The sequence below is a fragment of the Haematobia irritans genome, chromosome 2 (genome assembly GCF_050003625.1).
Source record: "Haematobia irritans isolate KBUSLIRL chromosome 2, ASM5000362v1, whole genome shotgun sequence".
NCBI lineage: Eukaryota > Metazoa > Arthropoda > Insecta > Diptera > Muscidae > Haematobia > Haematobia irritans.
In genome coordinates this window covers 178284203-178308298 of record NC_134398.1, presented here as the reverse complement: position 1 = coordinate 178308298, position 24096 = coordinate 178284203, and the positions used below count along the sequence as shown (strand labels likewise).

At 29.3% G+C, this 24096-nt stretch overlaps 1 protein-coding gene across 8 annotated transcripts in view; it reads right to left on the bottom strand.

Annotated features, from left to right (window-relative positions):
* Positions 1 to 24096, bottom strand: part of LOC142226759 (uncharacterized) — a 323175-nt gene that overhangs the window by 262111 nt on the left and 36968 nt on the right. For all 8 annotated transcript variants that reach the window (XM_075296945.1, XM_075296944.1, XM_075296940.1 and 5 more), the window contains exon 3: positions 3363 to 3485. In XM_075296945.1, coding sequence (XP_075153060.1) covers positions 3363 to 3485 — 123 coding nt within the window. The remainder of the gene's footprint in view (positions 1 to 3362; positions 3486 to 24096) is intronic.

Below are 24096 nucleotides of genomic sequence, written 5' to 3'. Positions count from 1 at the left end.
TTGTCAACATTTTTATTCCTAGAGAAAATTTTGTCCAGAATTTTGTCTTATAGAAATTTTGGCAAAATTGTATTCCTATAGAACAGTTGTCAAAATGTTATTCCTATAAAAAATTTTGTCTAAATTTTATTTCTATAAAATAATTTATCAAAATTTTATTCATAAAAAAAATTTATAAAAATTTTATTCCCATAGAAAATTTTGTCAAAATGCTAGAAAAAATCTTGTGAACATTTTTATTCCTAGAGAAAATTTTGTCCAGAATATTTTCTTATAGAAATTTTGGCAAAATTTTATACCTTTAGAACTTTTGTCAAAACTTTATTCCTATAAAAAATTTTGTCTAAATTTTATTCCTATAAAATAATTTATCAAAATTTTATTCATTAAAAAAAGTTATAAAAATTTTATTCCCATAGAAAATTTTGTCAAAATGCTAGAAAAAATCTTGTGAACATTTTTATTCCTAGAGAAAATTTTGTCCAGAATATTTTCCTATAGAAATTTTGGCAAAATTTTATACCTTTAGAACTTTTGTCAAAATTTTATTCCTATAAAATAATTTATCAAAATTGTATTCATAAAGAAAATTTTATCAATATTTTATTCCTATAGAAAATTTTGTCAAAATTTTATTCCTAGAGAAAATTTTGTCAAAATTTTATTCCCAGAGAAAATTTTGTCAAAATGCTAGAAAAAATCTTGTCAACATTTTTATTCCTACAGAAAATTTTGTCCAGATTTTTTTCTTATAGAAATTTTGGCAAAATTTTATTCCTATAGCACATTTGCCAAAAATTTTATTCCTATAAAAAATTTTGTCTAAATTTTATTCCAATAAAAAATCTTATCAAAATTTTATTGATAAAAAAAATGTTATCAAAATGTTTTATTCATAAAGAAAATGTTATCAAAATCTTATTCCTAGAGCAAATGTTGTCAAGTTTGTATTCTTAGAGGAAATTTTGTAAAAATTTTATTCCCAGAAAAATTTTTATCAAAATTTTATTCCTAGAAAAGTTTTTATCAAAATTTTATTCCTATAGAAAAATATTTCTATTCCTAGAGAAAATTTTGTCCAGAATTTTTTTCTTATAGAAATTTTGAGATTTTATCACAATGTTATTCATAAAGAAAATTTTATCAAAATCTTATTCCTAGAGCAAATGTTGTCAAGTTTGTATTCCTAGAGGAAATTTTGTAAAAATTTTATTCCTAGAAAAATTTTTATCAAAATGTTATTCCTATAGAAAATTTTGTCAACATTTTATTTAAAGAGAAAATTTTGTCATAATTTTTTTTCCCATAAAACATTTTGTCCAAATGCTAGAAAAAATCTTGTCAGCATTTTTATTCCTACAGAAAATTTTGTCCAGAATTTTTTCTTATAGAAATTTTGGCAAAATTTTATATCTATAGAACATTTATCAAAATTTTATTCCTATACAAAATGTCTAAATTTTATTCCTATAAAATTATTTATCAAAATTTTATTCATTAAAAACAAATTTATGAAAATTTTATTTCTATAGAAAATTTTGTCAAAATTTTATTCCCAGAGAAAATTTTGTCAAAATGCTAGAAAAAATCTTATCAACCTTTTTATTCCTAGAGAACTTTTTGTCCAGAATTTTTTCTTATAGAAATGTTGGCAAATTTTTATTCCTATAGAACATTTGTCAAAATTTTATTCCTATAAAAAATTTTGTGAAAATTTTATTCCTATAAAAAATTTTATCAAAATTTTATTCATAAAGAAAATTTTATCAAAATTTTATTCCTACAGAAAATTTTGTCAAAATATTATTCCTTGAGCCGTTTGAAGATCATAATCCGTTTCAAGGATAGTCAATTCAAACGAATCTAAATTTATTCTAAAATTGAATGTTATTTCCAATTTCGTACATAATTATCGACCGATATGGACAAATTTTTGCATGGTTGTTAGAGGATGGATCCTAACATCCAATGTTTGAACTTGAACCAAATTGTATGAAAATGGCGGCCTCAGGGGTCTCAAACACCCCTGTTAACATAATATTATGCTCATTATGATCATATTCCTTGCAGACAATAAATAAAGGTAAAGACGGACGTGCATAGTGAGCTTGGTTGACTTGGATTTTCTGTTCCTCAGTAGGGGTGCAGCGTAGAATTGTTATTTAGATGAAAATTTCAACGTTAATTCTTGGAACTATAAATAGATAGAAGAACGGACAACCAGTGTTACGTCGCCAAAGGACAAGATTCTTAAACGATCTTTATATATGTGATTAAATTTGGACTAATTATACTTTTTCTGATCGCATAGCAAAAACTTATACATTCTAAAGCGAGATGAGTATACCAAATTCAAATCAGAATTGTACTCTTAGATATCTTGACCCTTGGTGTACTTTCCTTTTTGAAGTCTCTTATTTATGCACTAATTTATAGTACTCCGGTCTATGGTAATGCTACACTAACAGACAAAATTCCGTTTCAAAATCGTGAACTGATGGTAACAAAATGAGACGGAAACGTTCACGACAAATCAAAACATAATGTTCACTATTTTGTCAACGGGCATTCACGATTTCATGAAGAGCTTTCATTTTGCTGTTAAAAATAATAAAATATTCGTTAGACATTCTTATGGAAACTCCGTCGGTAGTGCAACTTGCTAAACCGACTGTTAACACGTATGGATCATACAATCCACGTTCGAGTCACGGAATTTTTTTTTATAAATTCATAACCATTACGTTTTCATTTCATCGTTGTCAGATTGACGCCATCTGTTGTCCGTTTGACACCATTTTAGTGTGTTGATTCACTTTCATGAACGGATCGTTTTGAAACGTGCACGCCCTTCATGATTTTTGCTTGGGCGTACATTCTATAAATACCAATGAATTATTATTCATTAATATTCTCTATTAAGGTATTGCCAATAATATGAATATAAATTATTCGACGATTTTCATTTTTTTGCATATTAATAATATTGTGATTTGCATGGTTCGAAAAAACCAGCTCAAATAACTTTCATTCAATTAATGTGGATTTTTTAGCAAGCAGTTGGGTTTTTGTGTTTGTGCATATACAAATTAAGCACTGATGCATACCACTTGCTTTATGAAAACCCCATAAAATTTCAACTCAATCAGTGAAATTTAACGAATATCTCTTCAACGAATACTACAGCCACCACAACCACCACTACTACTACTCCGACTACCTATGCATTATTTATGGTCGTTATAGTGATTTTCATTTAAAATTTTATGCTCATAAATTGTGTATACATCAGGAAATTGTGGCTACTGCAGCGAGGTGGAACAGCATCTTTCCGTGTCCATAAATTTTGCACTATGACTCACCTGTGATGGGTGGACTTAAAAAAGTCGTAAATGGTAGAGCCAAATAAATAATGGCAATTTCCTCAACGGTCAAGCCAATCGATTGCATATGTATGGTCAGATATGGCAACAATGATGAAGTGGCTGAAATTAAATGAAAATAAAGAAAACAATTTTACATAAATTTTTTGGTAAAATAATAAAGTTTTTGTTTGGGAAATACAAAATCATAAAAGAGAGGCTAACTTCAGGTGGAGCTGATAATACAAAAATATTCAAAATAGAAATACAATACAATTTTCTATAGAAATACAATTTTGACAAACTTTTCTATAGAAATAAAATTTTGACAACATTTTCTATAGAAATAAAATTTTAACAAAATTTTCTATAGAAATAAAATTTTAACAAAATTTTCTATAGAAATAAAATTTTGAAAAAAATTTTTTACAGACATAAATTTTAGACAAAATTTTCTATAGAAATAAAATTTTGACAAAATTTTCTACAGAAATAAAATTTTGACACAATTTTCTATAGAAATAAATTTTTAACAAAATTGTCTATATAAATAAAATTTTTACAAAATTTTCTATAGAAAGAAAATTTTGACAAAATTTTCTATAGAAATAAAATATTGACAAAATTTTCTATAGAAATAAAATTTTGAAAAAATTTTCTATAAAAATAAAATTTTGATAAAATTTTCTATAGAAATAAAATTTTGACAAAATTTTCTACAGAAATAAGATTTTGACAAAATTTTTTATAGAAATAAAATTTTGACAAACTTTTCTATAGAAATAAAGCTTTTCTATAGAAATAAAATTTTGCCAAAATTTTCTATGAAATAAAATTTTGAAAAAAATTTCTATAGAAATAAAATTTTGATAAAACTTTCTACAGAAATACAATTTTAACAAATTTTTGTATAGAAATAAAATTTTGACATAATTTTCTATAGAAATAAAAATTTTACAAAATTTTTTACAGAAATAAAATTTTGAAAAAATTTTTTACACACATTAAATTTAGACAAAATTTTCTATAGAAATAAAATTGTATAAATAAAATTTTGACAAAATTTTCTATAGAAATAAAATTTTTACAAGATTTTTGTATAGAAATAAAATTTTGACAAAATTTTTTACAGAAATATAATTTTGAAAAAAAATTTTACAGACATAAAATTTAGACAAAATTTTCTATAGAAATAAAATTTTGACAAAATTTTCTATAGAAATAAAATTTTGACAAAATTTTTCACAAAAATAAAATTTTGACAAAATTTTATATAGAAATAAATTTTTGACAAAATTTTCAATAGAAATAAAATGCTGACAAAATTTTCTATAGAAATAAAATGTTGACAAAATTTTCTATAAAAATAAAATGTTGACAAAATTTTATATAGAAATAAAATTTTGACAAAATTTTCCACAAAAATAAAATTTTGACAAAATTTTCTATAGAAATAAAATTTTGACAAAATTCTCTATAGAAATAAAATTTTGACAAAATTTTCTATAGAAATAAAATTTTGACAAAATTTTCTAGAGAAAGAAAATTTTTTCAAAATTTTCTATAGAAATACAATTTTTACAAAATTTTCTATAGAAATAAAATTTTGACAAAATTTTCTATAGAAGTAAAATTTTGACAAAATTTTTTAGAGAAATAAAATTTTAACAAAATTTTCTATAGAAATAAAATTTTGACACAATTTTCTATAGAAATAAATTTTTGACAAAATTTTCGATAGAAATAAAATTTTTTTTAAATTTTATATAGAAATAATATTTTGACAAAATTTTCTATAGAAATACAATTTTGACAAATTTTTGTCTAGAAATAAATTTTGACAAAATTTTCTATAGAAATAAAATTTTGACAAAATTTTCTATAGAAATAAAATTTTGACAAAATTTTCTATAGAAATAAAATTTTCACAAAATTTTCTTTAGAAATAAAATTTTGACAAAATTTTCCACAATAATAAAATTTTGACAAAATTTTCTATAGAAATAAAATTTTGACCAAATTTTCTATAGAAATAAATGTTTACAAAATTTTCTATAGAAATAAAATTTTTACAAAATTCTCTATAGAAAAAAAAAATTGGCCATAGAAGCTCAAGAAGTCAAATCGAGAAATTGGGGCTATACAAACACATGGACCGATATACATCATATACGGTACATACATTTGTGGACCCAACGTAACTCTAAATTTTTTTCTATATGATTAAATAATTTTTTTTTGTACCATTACTCGTTATCGTGATACTGGCAGTGTTGCATACCATCAAAAAAGTGAATAAAAACGGTAACAACATCAGAAATTATCCGAAAAGTAAAGACCACATATAATCGAATTCGTGGTAAAGGTCGTTACTTCAAACAAATCTAAACTAAATCTAAAATTTGATGTAATTTCTGAAAATTTCTGATTTTGTGCAATAACATGAAAAAAATCGCTTCAATTTACTTTATAGCATAATATGTATCAGCCACCCTGTATAGCTATTTTCTGCGAATTTTCCACATCAATAACGACATAAACAATTATTAAAATAAAATGGTCACCTTTTACTTATATTTGTCTTTCATTTGGTTTTTATATTCTCTAGCTTCCATCTCAATGTTTATGGTATTAATTATGAAAAAATATTACTACCATTTTTTGTCATTGTAAACAAAGAAATCGCTTGAGGTTCTACAATGGCGACTATATGACAACACAGCTTTAATTACAGAGAATATCTGGCATGGTCCTTTCACACTGATAATATTGCGGCCATTGTATACGTAAAGCTTGTCGAACATGCTACAACAAACAACATGTATTCGTATATCGCTGCAACAGTTTCCGTTTCCGTTAAGAATAACGGAAACAGTAACACGACAAATGTACATGAGGGTTAAACTTAAATGCTTATGCGTGGTCATACCTATGAGAGAGAAATTGCTGTGTATGTGTGTGAATACGCAGGGATGTGTTTTTGTTTATTGTTAAAAAAATTAAAAATAATTATAATTTACAACATTTCCATCAACTTTATGGCCTGGGTCAGATACCATGCTGAAAGAGATGACAGACAAAAAATCACACACACAAGCTGAACATCAAATGTGGGAAAGAAAAAACACTAAAAATTTTCCAGGATATGAATAAATTAAATTGCTTATAGCTATGATTTTTTTTTTCTTTTTTCATTCAAACAAAACAGAAAAAAATAGGAGGCAAATCCAGAGGAAAAACTTGAATGTAGTTGAGGTTTCATATAAATGAAAAGAGACTAATGCAAAAACAGTATTAAAAACTGTATCACTTAAATGAATAGGAAGATAATGAAGGATATCATCGTGATAATTGAATAAGTACTAGAGCTATGATAAGTTTTAATATCGCTGGAATATTTTATTACTGAGTTACGGATTTTTTTCCTAGTGGAAGTATACTTAAATTACAAAGAGCATACACTCGTAACTGCCCAATAAAAAAAGAGTGGCCAAAAAAGTTGTGAAAATGTTCTTTTTGGGTCCGGAAGTGGTGCAAAATTCGCAAAGAAGCGATGAATTTAATATGGGTTTGTCAACAGCCGTTAGACTTAATTTGTATAACTTCTTAAAGTGTGATACGAATTCAGTGTTTTGGATGTAAATTAAAAATTCTGTGATATTTTGCCAAATATATACATTTTATAATTTTTTATTCTTTTTATTCCATTCTAACGCTTGTTGTGAAAAATTTTGCAAACGTTTATTTTATTTTGTCAAAATTTTATTTCTAAAGAAAAGGTTGTCGAAATTTTATATCTAAACAAAATTTTGTCAAAATTATATTTCTATAGAAAAATTTTTTTAAAATTTTATTTCTACAGAAAATTTTGTCAAAATTTTATTTCTCAAGAACATTTCGTCAAAATTTTATTTCTATAGAAAATTTTGTCAACATTTTATTTTTATAGAAAATTTTGTCAAAATTTTATTTTTATAGACAATTTTTTCAAAATTTTATTTTTATAGAACGTTTTGTCAACATTTTATTTCTATAGAAATGTTTGACAAGATTTTAATTCCATAGAAAATTTTGCGAGATTTTATTTCTTTAGAAAATTTTGTCAAAATTTCATTTTTATACAAACTTTTGTCAAAATTTTATTTTTATAGAAAATTTTGTCCAAATTTTATTTCTGTAGACAATTTTATTAAAATTTTATTTCTATAGAAAATGTTGTCCAAATTTTATTCCTATAGATAATTATGTCAAAATTTTTTCAACAGAAACGTTTTTTTTTCAATATTTTATTTCTATAGAAGATTTTGTCAAAATATTATACTAAATTTTGTCAAGATTTTATTGCTATAGAAAATTTTCTCAAAATTTTATTTCTATAGAAAAATTTCTCAAAATTTTATTTCTATAGAAAATTTTCTCAAAATTTTATTTCTATAGAAAATGTTGTCAAAATTTTATTTCTTTAGAAAATTTGGTCAACATTTTATTTCTATACAAAATTTTGTCAAAATTTTATTTCTATAGAAAATTTTGTCAAAATTTTATTTCTATGGAAAATTTTGTGATAATTTTATTTTTATAAAAAATTTTGTCAAAATTTTACCTTTATAGAAAATTTTGTCAAAATTTTATTTCTATAGAAAATTTTGTCAAAATTTTATTTCTATAACAAATTTTTCAAAATTTTGTAAAAACTTTTTTTTCAAAATTTTATTTCTATAGAAGATTTTGTCAAAATTTTACTGTTATACTAAATTTTGTCAAGATTTTATTGCTATAAAAAATTTTCTCAACATTTTATTTCTATAAAAATTTTCTCAAATATTTATTTCTATAGAAAACAAGATCCGTTTATTCTATAGAAAATTTTGTCAACATTTATTTCCATAGCAAATCTTGTCAAAATTTTATTTCTTTAGAAAATTTTGTCATGATTTTATTTTTATAGAAAATTTTGTCAACATTTTATTTTGATAGAAAATTTTGTCAAAATTTTACTTTTATAGAAAATTTTGTCAAAATTTTATTTCTATAGAAAATTTTGTCAAAATTTTATTTCTATAGAAAATTTTGTCAAGATTTTATTTTTATAGAAAATTTTGTCAACATTTTATTTTTACCTTTATAGAAAATGTTGTCAAAATGTTATTTCTTTAGAAAATTTGGTCAAAATTTCATTTCTATAGAAAATTTTGTCAAAATTTTATTTCTATAGAAAATTTTGTCAAAATTTTATTTCTATAGAAAATTTTGTCAAAATTTTATTTTTATAGAAAATTTTGTCAACATTTTATTTTTACCTTTATAGAAAATTTTGTCAAAATTTTATTTCTATAGAATATTTTATTTCTATAGAATTTTATTTCTATAAAGAATTTTGTCAAAATTTTATTTCTATAAAAATTTTTGTCAAAATTTTATTTCTATAAAAAATTTTGTCAAAATTTTATTTTTATAGAAAATTTTGTCCAAATTTTATTTCTGTAGACAATTTTATCAAAATTTTATTTCTATAGAAAATTTTGTCCAAATTTTATTCCTATAGATAATTATGTCAAATTTTTTCAACAGAAACGTTTTTTTTTTCAAGATTTTATTGCTATAGAAAATTTTCTCAAAATTTTATTTCAATAGCAATTTTTCTCAAAATTTTATTTCTATAGAAAATTTTCTCAAAATTTTATTTTTATAGAAAAATTTCTCAAAATTTTATTTCTATAGAAATTTTTCTCAAAATTTTATTTCTATAGAAAATGTTGTCAAAATGTTATTTCTTTAGAAAATTTGGTCAAAATTTCATTTCTATAGAAAATTTTGTCAAAATTTTATTTCTATACAAAATTTTGTCAAAATTTTATTTTTATAAAAAATTTTGTCAAAATTTTACCTTTATAGAAAATTTTGTCAAAATTTTATTTCTATAGAAAATTTTGTCAAAATTTTATTTCTATAGAAAATTTTGTCAACATTTTATTTCTATAACAAATTTTTCAAAATTTTGTAAAAACTTTTTTTTTCAAAATTTTATTTCTATAGAAGATTTTGTCAAAATTTTATTGTTATACTAAATTTTGTCAAGATTTTATTGCTATAAAAAATTTTCTCAACATTTTATTTCTATAAAAATTTTCTCAAATATTTATTTCTATAGAAAACAAGATCCGTTTATTCTATAGAAAATTTTGTCAACATTTATTTCCATAGCAAATCTTGTCAAAATTTTATTTCTTTAGAAAATTTTGTCATGATTTTATTTTTATAGAAAATTTTGTCAACATTTTATTTTGATAGAAAATTTTGTCAAAATTTTATTTGTATAGAAAATTTTGTCAAAATTTTATTTCTGTAGAAAATTTTGTCAAAATTTTATTTTTATAGAAAATTTTGTCAACATTTTATTTTTACCTATATAGAAAATTTTGTCAAAATTTTATTTCTATAGAATATTTTATTTCTATAGAATTTTATTTCTATAAAGAATTTTGTCAAAATTTTATTTCTATAAAAATTTTTGTCAACATTTTATTTCTATAAAAAAATTTGTCAAAATTTTATTTTTATAGAAAATTTTGTCAAAATTTTATTTCTTTAGAAAATTTTATCAAAATTTTATTTTTATAGAAAATGTTGTCAAAATTTTATTTTTATAGAAAATTTTGTCAAAATTTTATTTTGGTAGAAAATTTTGTCAATAATTTTATTTTGATAGAAAATTTTATCAAAATTTTACCTTTATAGAAAATTTTGTCAAAATTTTATTTCTATAGAAAATTTTGTCAAAATTTTATTTCTATAGAAAATATTGTCAAAATTTTATTTTTGTACAAACTTTTGTCAACATTTTATTTCTATAGAAGTTTTTGTCAAAATTTTATTTCTATAAAAAAATTTGTCAAAATTTTTTATTTCTTTAGAAAATTTTGTCAAAATTTTTTATTTCTTTAGAAAATTTTGTCAAAATTTTATTTCTCTAGGAAACTTTGTCAAAATTTTATTTCTATAGAAGATTTTGTCAAGATTTTATTGCTTTAGAAAATTTTCTCAACATTTTATTTCTATAAAAATTTTCTCAAATATTTATTTCTATAGAAAACAAGATCCATTTATTCTATAGAAAATTTTGTCAACATTTATTTCCATAGCAAATTTTGTCAAAATTTTATTTCTTTAGAAAATTTTGTCATGATTTTATTTTTATAGAAAATTTTGTCAACATTTTATTTTGATAGAAAATTTTGTCAAAATTTTATTTCTATAGATAATTTTGTAGAAATTTTATTTCTATAGATAATTTGTAGAAATTTTATTTCTGTCGATAATTTTGTTGAAATTTAGAAAATGTTTACAAAATTTTATTTGTATGGAAATATTGTCAAAATTTTATGTCTATAGAAAATTTTGTCAAAAATTTATTTCCATAGAATATTTTGTCAAAATTTTGTTACCATATGAAGTGCTCAAATATTAATATGAAGTGCTCAAATAATAACAAATATTTTCTGCTGTGAATGTATCGCAACGCTTACGGGAACCTCCTCTTCCCTAAAAATGTCGATTTCAAATCCTAAAGAACTTTGTCCATATATCGAAGAAGTTGTTACCATGTAATCTCCCTCATAGTTCCCAGGTACTTTAAGGTTATCATGTGGTGATTATTCTTTTAGCCATCATAACGATTAAAAAAATACCATCACTTTCAATATGAACGAATTAAATTTTTACATCATGTTAAATATTATGAGCTGTAAAACAATTCGTTTTTTGTTTTGTTTTTTTTTTTTTTTTTTTTTTTGTAAATTCTTCTTTGATATTAGTATTCATTAAATAGAAAGCCAATTTCCAACAAACAATTTCTCACTTTCTATATTAGCCTATCAAATTTCTACATTAAATTCAAAATTATCAGATATTAAATGGGCTTTTTTTCTCTTGTTGATTTATTTGTATGTATGTTTCTGAAATTTCCATTAAATAGAGAGAGTTGTTTTACAACGACAGCGACAACAAAAACTGGTGTTGATTTTAACCGGAAACAGGATATAAAGACATGTGTGTTAAAAATAAACATAAAATAAATATTTTGAATATAAACAAACAAACACACACATTGAAATAATGAGTTTGCTTATGTGTGCAAGTGTCTGTGTATTTATTTATGCTGTGGTTTATGTTTTATTTATTTTTTTTTCTCCCCATGCTCTCTTTCATCATATTTGAGTGAATTCATTGATGATGTGTCAGTGAGTGATTGTAATGGAAAATGATGGTTTGTGTAATGAGGGTGGGGGAGAAGGATGCTGCATGTGCGTTTTGTTTAAGTGTTTTATGAGCATAATTGTTATTAATTAATTAAATGTATGTGCGGTATTATGCGTGTATGCCTTCTGGTATTTGCCTTTCTGCCATTAGCAAATGCACAAGTATACACTTTAAAATTATTATTATTTTTACCAAAGGGCATTATTAGAGTTTTTCTTTTTAAGTTAATAACTAATTGCTTGGAAAAAAGCTATTGCAGTTTTCAAGTATGAATTTTAAATGTAATTTCCTTTGGGGAATTGATGCAAATTTGCCATTGGCGGACCTACCGCATGACTGCTCTGATGTTTATATAATTTTTATACCCTCCATCATAGGATGGGGGTATATTAACTTTGTCATTCCGTTTGTAACACATCGAAATATTGCTCTAAGACCCCATAAAGTATATATATTCTGGGTCGTGGTGAAATTCTGAGTCGATCTAAGCATGTCCGTCCGTCCGTCCGTCCGTCTGTTGAAATCACGCTAACTTCCGAACGAAACAAGCTATCGACTTGAAACTTGGCACAAGTAGTTGTTATCGATGTAGGTCGGATGGTATTGCAAATGGGCCATATCGGTCCACTTTTACGTATAGCCCCCATATAAAGGAACCCTCAGATTTGGCTTGTGGAGCCTCTAACAGAAGCATATTTCATCCGATCCTGCTAAAATTTGGTACATGGTGTTGGTATATGGTCTCTAACAACCATGCAATTGGTCCACATCGGTCCATAATTATATATAGCCCCCATATAAACCGATCCCCAGATTTGGCTTGCGGAGCCTAAAAGAGAAACAAATTTCATCCGATCCGGCTGAAATTTGGTACATGGTGTTACTATATGGTCTCTAACAACCATGCAAAAATTGGTCCACATCGGTCCATAATTATATATAGCCCCCATATAAACCGATCTCCAGATTTGGCTTGCGAAGCCTCAAAGAGAAGCAAATTGCATCCGAGCCGGCTGAAATTTGGTACATGGTATTGGTATATGGTCTCTAACAAGCGTGCAAAAATTGGTTCACATCGGTCCATAATTATATATAGCGCCCATATAAACCGATCCCCAGATTTGGGTTGCGGAGCCTCAAAGAGAAGCAAATTTCATCCGATCCGCCTGAAATTTGGTACATGATATTGGTATATGGTCTCTAACAACCATGCAAAAATTGGTCCACATCGGTTCATAATTATATATAGCCCCCATATAAACCGATCCCCAGATTTGGCTTGCGAAGTCTCCAAGAGAAGCAAATTCATCCAATCCGGTTGTAATTTGGAACATGGTGTTAGTATATGATCTTTAACAACCGTGGCAGAATTGGTCCATATCGGTCCATAATTATATATAGCCCCCATATAAAACGTTCTCCAGATTTGACCTCCGGAGCCTCTTGGAGGAGCAAAATTCATCCGATTCGGTTCAAATTAGGAACGTGGTGTTAGTATATGGTCGCTAACAACCATACCAAAATTGGTCCAATCACACAAAAATTAGTCCATATCGGTTCATAATCATGGTTGCCACTCGAGCCAAAAATAATCTACCAAGATTTTATTTCTATAGAAAATTTTGTCAAAAGTTTATTTCTATAGAAAATTTTGTTAAAATTTTATTTCTGTAGAAATTTTTGTCAAAATTTTCTTTCTATAGAAAATTTTGTCAAAATTTTTATTTCTATAGAAAATTTTGTGAAAATATTATTTCTGTAGACAATTTTGTCAAAATTTTATGTCTACTTTGTCAAACTGAATTATATACGCATTGGATCGATCTTTTTTGATTTAATATATACCACGTATGGACTTACATACAATTTAGAAGATGGTGTTAGGAGGTTTTAAGATGCCTTGCCATCGGCAAGCGTTACCGCAACTTAAGTAATTCGATTCTGGATGGCAGTGTTTAGAAGAAGTTTCTACGCAATCCATGATGGAGGGTACATAAGCTTCGGCCTGGCCGAACTTACGGCCGTATATACTTGTTTTGTTTTAATTGTTGGTTAAAATAAAACAGGTTCTTAATAGGGATAGATCTAATAAACTGTTCCAGGACATGCCCTTTGGAATCAGTCCAAGTCGTGTCCTTAAATTTCAATTTACACCGTCAATGGCAAACTTGTGTTAAAGTTACTGATCACTGCAATATTATTTATCCAGAAGTGGGACTGGTCCATACAGACCAGGGACTAGTCTTGCACATGCAAAAAAATTGATTTTCCCCTCAAGGGAATTTTACATCAACGAACACCATGTGGGAAATTTCTTTTCGCGGTACAAAAGCTCTTTTAAAAGGATACTACAGGGTGCCGCATACGTAATGCGACAAAGTTTTATATTTTTATTGGTTTTATTTTTACCCATTCCCGGTGACGCAGCATCTTGATATGATCGACATTTTTTAGGGTCAAATTTTCTCTCCCCCAAATATCCAAGACGAATAAGACCAACGGATTGAGATCACTATTACCAAAGTTGGTAAAATTATACAAAAAATGATAAATTGGTAGAATTCTTGATGGTGTGGTAGATTTTTCAAAATCTTTCTCTCCATTTAAGAGGTGCTTCAATTTTCTATATATGGAAATAAAATTTTGACAAAACTCTCTACACTGAAAAACATATTGTCGTGAGGCCAAAGATTTTATGTCCTTAAAATACGAATGCAAATTTTGCTTAGCATAAAAGATGCATTTCTTTAATATACAGTTTTTTCTTCGTCCAAAAGTCGATAAACTTTTCAATGTAGTCGTATTGTCCTTATAATTAAGTGATTTTACTTAAAAATGGGTATCATAACATGAAAGAAAAATTTTTTGGGGTAAGGTCAACTTGACTTTAATAATTCAGAAAAAATCTTTAAATTTAATGAAATTGTCTTTAATTTTGTGTGTCTTTTTGCATCTTAACTACAAAGCAAAAAATCAATCATATATAGGACATGTTTTTCAACACTTTATTTTAAAGACGTTTTTTACTTGAAACATAGCATAATTTCTACTGGAAGTTGAGAGTTAATTTTGAAAACTCGTAACTCGTTTTTAAAGGACTTTGATAGCATATGAAGAAAAAAAGCTGAAACAAGTATATACGGCCGTAAGTTCGGCCAGGCCGAATCTTATGTACCCTCCACCATGGATTGCGTAGAAATTTCTACGAAAGACTGTCATCCACAAATTTGAACTCACATGGTTGTTAAATATCATACCACCACGTACCAAATCTCAACCAGATCGGATGAATTTTGCATCTCCAAAAGGCACCGGAAACCAAATCTGGGGATCGGTTTATATGGGAGCTATATATTATTATGGACTGATAGGAACCAATTCCTGCATGGTTGTTGGATACCCTATACTAACATCACGTACCAAATTTCCACCGAATGGGAAGAATTTTGCTCTTCCAAGGTGCTCCGGAGGTCAAATCTGGGGATTGGTTTATATGAGGCCTATACACAGTCTTACACAAGTTTACATACCCCTGAGTTTTTAACCTACTAACCAAACATCTTTCCTGTTGTTTTTTATAAACCACACTAAAAAAATATTGTTAAAAATTAACAAATACTATGTTTTCAAATTATTTTACAAAAATTAAAGCATGTATATGCATAGTTTATAATATTTTATTATTTCAATAAAATACAAATTCTTTAATCGTAAGTAAACTTGTGTGAGACTGTGTATATAATTATGGACCGATATCGACCAATTTTTGCATGGGTGTTTGAGGCCATATATTAACATAAAGTACCAAATTTCAACTGAATCAGATGAATTTTGGTCTTCTAAGAGGCTCCAGAGGTCAAATCTGGTGATCGGTTTATATGGGGGCTATATATAATTATGGACCGATATGGACCAATTTATGCATGGTCGTCAGAGACCATATACTAACACCATGTACCAAATTTCAGCCGGATCGGATGAAATTTGCTTCTCTTAGAGGCTCCGCAAGCCAAATCGTGGGATCGGTTTATATGGGGGCTATATATAATTATGGACCGATATGGACCAATTTTTGCATGGTTGTTAGAGACCATATACTAACACCATGCACCAAATTTCAGCCGGATCGGATGAAAATTGTTTCTCTTAGAGGCTCTGCAAGCCAAATCGGGGGATCGGTTTATATGGGGCTATATATAATTATGGACCGATATGGACCAATTTCTGCATGGTTGTTAGAGACCATATACTAACACCATGTACCAAATTTCAGCCGGATCGGATGAAATTTGTTTCTCTTAGAGGCCTCGCAAGACAAATTTGGGGGTCCGTTTATATGGGGGCTATACGAAAAAGTGGACCGCTATGGCCCATTTGCAATACCATCCGACCTACATCAATAACAACTACTTGTGCCAAGTTTCAAGTCGATAGCTTGTTTCGTTCGGAAGTTAGCGTGATTTCAACAGACGGACGGACGGACGGACATGCTCAGATCGACTCGGAATTTCACCACGACCCAGAATATATATACTTTATGGGGCCTTAGAGCAATATTTCGATGTGTTACAAACGGAATGACAAAGTTAATATACCCCCCATCCTATGGTGGAGGGTATAAAAACGAAAAAATTAAATTTGCTTTCTAGAAGCAAGAACACAAAAATTAAATTTAAAAGAGAATTGTGTCTTAAAAGTATCTTTACTTGTATTCTCCGCTTTTTTGGCTCGGAATCAATACCAACATTTTTAAAGTAAAGACAAAATCTTTGGAACCAGGTATGCTTTTTTTCAGTGTAAGAGGTGCTTCAATTTCCTATATATAGAAATAAAATTTTGACAAAACTCTCTATAGAAATAAAATGTTGACAAAATCTTCTAAAGTAATAAAATTTTGATAAAATGTTCTATAGAAAAAAATTGACATTTTCTATAGAAAAAAAATTTTGAGAAAATATTCTATAGAAATAAAGTTTTGACAAATTTTTCTATAAAAACCAAATAAAATTGTTTCTATAAAAACCAGATAAAATTTTCGATAGTAATACAATTTTAATTCAATTTTCGATAGTAATAAAATTTTGACAATATTTCTCTATTGAAATAAAATGAAGATACAATTTTCTATACCAATAAAATTTTGATAAAATTTTCGATAGAAAAAAATTGACAAAATTTTCTATAGAAATAAAATTTTGACAAAATACAATTTTTAAAAAAATTACTCAAATGAACTTCCTGTGCAGTTAAAATAAAGAACATCTTTGGGAGAAAATTTTTGGAAGTGCTTCTAAAGTTGTTCCTAAAGTAATAAAATTTTAATAAAATTTTCTATAGAAAACAAGTAAGGAAAATCTAAAGTCGGGCGGGGCCGACTATATTATACCCTGCACCACTTTGTAGATCTAAATTTTCGATACCATATCACATCCGTCAAATGTGTTGGGTGCTATATATAAAGGTTTGTCCCAAATACATACATTTAAATATCACTCGATTTGGACAAAATTTGATAGACTTTTACATAATCTATAGACTCAAAATTTAAGTTGGCTAATGCACTAGGGTGGAACACAATTTTAGTAAAAAAAAATATGGGAAACATTTAAATCTGAAGCAATTTTAAGGAAACTTCGCAAAAGTTTATTTATGATTTATCGCTCGATATATATGTATTAGAAGTTTAGGAAAATTAGAGTCATTTTTACAACTTTTCGACTAAGCAGTGGCGATTTAACAAGGGAAATGTTGGTATTTTGACCATTTTTTTCGAAATCAGAAAAACATATATATATGAGCTATATCTAAATTTGAACCGATTTCAATCAAATTTGGCACACATGATTATATTTCTAATTTTACTCCTAGTGCAAAATGTCAACCAAATTGGGCCAAAACTCTGGCTTCTGGGGCCATATAAGTCCATATCGGGCGAAAAATATATATGGAAGCTATATCTAAATCTGAACCGATTTCAATCCAATTTGGCACACATGACTATACTACCATTTGTACTCTTTGTGCAAAATTTCAAGCTAATCGGGATAAAACTCTGGCTTCTGGGTCCATATAAGTGCATATCGGGCGAAAGATATATATGGGAGCTATATCTAAATCTGAATCGATTTCAACCAAATTTGGCACGCATAGCTACAATGCTAAATCTACTCCCTGTACAAAATTTCAACCAAATTGGGCCAAAACTCTGGCTTTTAGGACCATATTAGTCCATATCGGGCGAAAGATATATATGGGAGCTATATCTAGATCTGAACCGATTTCAATAAAATTTTGCACACTTGACTATACTACTAATTGTAGTCCTAGTGCAAAATTTCAACCAAATTCGGCCAAAAATCTGGCTTCTGGGAATTTTGCACACTTGACTATACGACTAAGTGTTATGTTTGTACAAAATTTCAAGCAAATCGGTATAAAACTCTGGCTGCTGGGTCCATATTAGTGCATATCGGGCGAAAGATATATATGGGAGCTATATCTAAATCTGAACCGATTTCTTCAACAATCAATAGGGTTCTATTCTAACCCAAATTAGGAACATGTGCCAAATTTGAAGGCGATTGGACTTAAATTGCGACCGAGACTTTGATCACAAAAATGTGTTCACAGACAGACGGACGGACGGACGGACAGACGGACAGACGGACATGGTTATATCGACTCAGGGACCCACCCTGAGCATTATTGCCAAAGACACCATGTGTCTATCTCGTCTCCTTCTGGGTGTTACAAACATATGCACTAACTTATAATACCCTGTTCCACAGTGTGGCGCAGGGTATAAAAACTTGACAACATTTCCTATAGAAATAAAATTTTGAGATTTTCGATAGTAATAAAATTTTGACAATATTTCTCTATAGAAATAAAATGTAGATGAAATTTTCTATACCAATAAAATTTTGATAAAATTTTCGATAAAAAAAAAATTGACAAAATTTTCTATAGAAATAAAATTTTGACAAAATACAATTTTTAAAAAAATGACTCAAATGAACTTCGTGTGCAGTTAAAATAAAAAACATCTTTGCGAGAAAATTTTTGGAAGTGCTTCTAAACTTGTTCCTTTAGAAGAACTTCCAAATTTTTTTGCTGGGGTATAATAAGTTTGTGCATTTGTATGTAACGCCAAGAAGGAAAAGTCATAGACCCATCGTTTAGTATACCGATATTAGAATTGTATTCTGAGTCGATTTAGCTATGTCCGTCTGTCTGTTCATGTATTTTTGTGTTCAAAGTACAGGTCGCAGTTTAAGTCCGATCGTCTTCAAATTTGGCACAGAGTCGTTTTTCGGGGCAAAGACAATTGCTATTGATCGGTTCAAATTTCGATATAGCTGCCATATATAAAGGGTGATTTGTTAAGAGCTTGATAACTTTTTTAACAAAAAAAACGCCTAAAATTTGCAAAATCTCATCGGTTCTTTATTTGAAACGTTAGATTGGTCCATGACATTTACTTTTTGAAGATAATTTCATTTAAATGTTGACCGCGGCTGCGTCTTAGGTGGTCCATTCGGAAAGTCCAATTTTGGGCAACTTTTTCGAGCATTTCGGCCGGAATAGCCCGAATTTCTTCGGAAATGTTGTCTTCCAAAGCTGGAATAGTTGCTGGCTTATTTCTGTAGACTTTAGACTTGACGTAGCCCCACAAAAAATAGTCTAAAGGCGTCAAATCGCATGATCTTGGTGGCCAACTTACCGGTCCATTTCTTGAGATGAATTGTTCTCCGAAATTTTCCCTCAAAATGGCCATAGAATCGCGAGCTGTGTGGCATGTAGCGCCATCTTGTTGAAACCACATGTCAACCAAGTTCAGTTCTTCCATTTTTGGCAACAAAAAGTTTGTTAGCATCGAACGATAGCGATCGCCATTCACCGTAACGTTGCGCCCAACAGCATCTTTGAAAAAATACGGTCCAATGATTCCACCAGCGTACAAACCACACCAAACAGTGCATTTTTCGGGATGCATGGGCAGTTCTTGAACGGCTTCTGGTTGCTCTTCACTCCAAATGCGGCAATTTTGCTTATTTACGTAGCCATTCAACCAGAAATGAGCCTCATCGCTGAACAAAATTTGTCGATAAAAAAGCGGATTTTCTGCCAACTTTTCTAGGGCCCATTCACTGAAAATTCGACGTTGTGGCTCGTTAGTAAGTCTATTCATGATGAAATGTCAAAGCATACTGAGCATCTTTCTCTTTGACACCATGTCTGAAATCCCACGTGATCTGTCAAATACTAATGCATGAAAATCCTAACCTCAAAAGAATCACCCTTTATTTATCACCGATGTGGTCGTAATTGGCAAGTTTATCAACCAATCTTCTTCAAATTCCGTACATCCGAATATTTTATGTGTCTCGGAAATCTTGCTAAATATCAGCCAAATCGGTTCAGATTTAGATAATATTTATAAGTATAAGTATCTTTCGCCCGATATAGACTCAGATGACCATAGAGGCCAAAGTTTTACTCCGATCTATGTGAGGCTATGCACAGGGAGTAGAATTAGTATTATCCATGCCACATTTGGTTAAAATCGGTTCATATTTAAATATAGCTCCAATATATATATTACACTCGATATGGATTTAATTGGCCAGAATTTTGCCTTAATTTCCTTCAAATTTTGCACAAAGAGTACAATGGATGGTCAAGTGGGCTAAATTTCGTTGACATCGGTTCAGAGTTAGATATAGCTCCCATATATATCTTTCGTCCGATTTAGATTCATATAACATTTCGATTCACTTGAAATATTGCCCTGAGAGTAGTTTGATTTAAATTTGTATAGATTTGGATAAAGCTCCCATATATGGGATGTGGTTAAATATTGTCACAAACCCCACAATCTTAGTGAAATTTAGTTAATATCCTTGTGGTGATATCACCACTGCTAAGGAGCAAAAATAAAAATTCCTCAAATTGTCATCTACCTCTAATACATGTGTATGGCCGGATAAATCATAAATGGACTTTTGTGCAATAAATAAAATGACTTTAGCTTTATATCTCCCATATTTTTTACTTAATTGTGTTTCGTTTAAATAAGATCCACGTCGGATCTTATTTAAATATTTGTATATGCGAATGTAAACCTTTATATCGCTCCCAAAAAAATTTGAAGAAGTTGAGATGGTATTAAAAATTTTGGTCTATATAGTGGTGAAGGGAATAATATAGTCAGCCCCGCCCAACTTTAGACTTTACTAACTTGTTTTATTTAGTTTTATTACTATACTTTTCATGTTTATTTTTTTTGTATATTAAATTTAAATTTAATTTTTTTAAGAGCCCCGCTTTCAAAACTAATTCCTCAAAAAAAAAAAAAAAAACTTTTTCTACAATCTTTCTCATTACAGAGTACATACAATCAGTGCCGGAATTCAATTTCCGTTTACAAACAAGTGTCATGAATATAACGTTGATTGATGGATATGAAGCCGTCGCCAATGTCTTATCAGCGCCTTTGAACTTTGTTGAATTATAAATGAGTGAGTGAGGGAGAGTGTGAGTAAGTGAGTAGGGATTGTGTTAGTAAATATTCGAGAGCAACTATGTTGAAGTATCTTCAAATCAAATCACCTGCCTGCCTGCATAAAGCAATAAACCTGCAATTGAGTACACTATAAATATACCTCCAAATATTTATCCAATACCTTCTTTTAGTGATAAGAAAAAGAGTAACGAATATATAATAAATAAATCGTTTTTATTCATTTCCAATGGAAAACAAGCATATACGGCCAGACCGAATCTCCACCATGGATTGCGTAGAAACTTCAACGAAAGACTGTCATCCACAATCGAATTACTTGGGTTGTGGTATCTTAAAACTTCTTAACATCGTTTTCTAAATTGCGAGTTAGTCCATACGTGGTATATACTAGACAAAAAAGGTATGTATAGGTAAGTCTACAAATAATTACGAATCAATATGGACTTTTGCAAGGTACGTAGAGACCCAGAATTGAAATATGGGGGTCGCTTGGGGGCTATATACAATTATGAACTTCATATGGACTAATTTTTGTGTAATTGGGGACTGAGGGCTATATATGTATAACTATAGACCGATATGGACCTAGTTAGGCATGGTGGTTAACGGCCTTATACTAGCACAATGTACCAAATTTCAACTGACTCGGATGAAATTTGCTCCTCCAAGAGGCTCCAAAACCAAATCTTGGGATCGGTTTATATGGGGTTTATATGGACCACTTTTGGCATGGTTGTTAAATATCATATACTACCACCACGTACCAAATTTCAACCAGATCGGATAAATTTTGCTTCTCCAAAAGGCACCGGAGGTCAAATCTGGGGATCAGTTTAACAGGTTGCCTGATAAGTCCCCGGTCTGACACATAGATGGCGTCGCTAGTATTAAATGCATATTATTTTTATATAGTACCAACCTTCAAATGATTCGTGTCAAAATTTGACGTCTGTAAGTCAATTAGTTTGTGAGATAGAGCGTCTTGTGTGAAGCAACTTTTGTTATTGTGAAAAAAACGGAAAAAAGGAATTTCGTGTTTTGATAAAATACTGTTTTCTGAAGGGAAAAAATACGGTGGATGCAAAAACTTGGCTTGATAATGAGTTTCCGGACTCTGCCCCAGGGAAATCAACATTAGTTGATTGGTATGCAAAATTCAAGCGTGATGAAATGAGCACGGAGGTCGGAGAACGCAGTGGACGCCCGAAAGAGGTGGTTACCGACGAAAACATCAAAAAAATCCACAAAATGATTTTGAATGACCGTAAAATGAAGTTGATCGAAGTAGCAGAGGCCTTAAAGATATCAAAGGAACGTGTTGGTCATATCATTCATTAATATTGGATAAGCGGAAGCTCTGTGCAAAATAGGTGCCGCGCGAGCTCACATTTGACCAAAAACAACAAAGTGTTGATAATTCTGAGCGGTGTTTGCAGCTGCTAACTCGTAATACACCCGAGTTTTTCCGTCGATATGTGACAATGCATGAAATATGGCTCCATCACTACACTCCTGAGTCCAATAGACAGTCGGCTGAGTGGACAGCGACCGGTGAACCGTCGCCGAAGCGTGGAAAGACTCAAAAGTCCGCTGGCAAAGTAATGGCCTCTGTTATTTGGGATGCGCATGGAATAATTTTTATCGATTATCTTGAGAAGACAAAAACCATCAACAGGGACTATTATATGGAGTTATTGGAGCGTTTGAAGGTCGAAATCGCGGCAAAACGGCCCCATATGAAGGAGAAAAAAGTGTTGTTCCACCAAGACAACGCACCGTGCCACAAGTCATTGAGAACGATGGCAAAAATTCATGAATTGGGCTTCGAATTGCTTCCCCACCCACCGTATTCTCCAGATCTGGCCCCCAGCGACTTTTTCTTGTTCTCAGACCTCAAAGCGATGCTCGCAGGGAAAAAATTTGGCTACAATGAAGAGGTGATCGCCGAAACTGAGGCCTATTTTGAGGCAAAACCGTAGGAGTACTAATGAAAATGGTATCAAAAAATTGGAAGGCCGTTATAATCGTTGTATCGCTCTTGAAGGGAACTATGTTGAATAATAAAAACGAATTTTGACAAAAAAAATGTGTTTTTCTTTGTTAGACCGGGGACTTATCAGCCAACCTGTTATATGGGGGCTCTATATAATTATGGACCGGTTTCGACCAATTTTTGCATAGGTGTTTGAGGCCATATACTAACACCACGTTCCAAATTTCAACTGAGTCAGATGAATTTTGGTCTTCCAAGAGGCCCCGGAGGTCAAATCTGGTTTATATGGGGGCTATATATAATTATGGACCGATGTGGACCAATTTTTGCATGGTCATTAGATACCATATACTAGCACCATGTACCAAATTTCAGCCGGATCGAATGAAATTTGCTTCTCTTAGAGGCTCCGCAAGCCAAATCGGGGGATCGGTTTATATGAGGGCTATATATAATTATGGACCGATGTGGACCAATTTTTGTATGGTTATTCGAGACTATATACTAACATTGTGTACCAAATTTCAGTTGGATCGAATGAAATTTGCTTCTCTTAGAGGATCCGCAAGCCAAATTTGGGGGACCGATATGACCCATTTGCAATACCATCCGACCTACATCAATAACACCTACTTGTGCCAAGTTTCAAGTCGATAGCTTGTTTCGTTCGGAAGTTAGCGTGATTTCAACAGACGGACGGACGGACGGACATGCTCAGATCGACTCAGAATTTCACCACGACTTAGAGCAATATTTCGATGTGTTACAAACGGAATAACAAAGTTAATATACCCCCATCCTATGGTGGAGGGTATAAAAAGAGTGTTAAAAAGGAAGGAAAGGGAGACATGAGTAGGTAAACGTAAAGGCTGTTCTCCATATTCCCAATGACAAGTGACGCTATTCCCACAGTATTCATGTCGCTTTTATATCTTTCTTCTATCTCAATTCCAAAG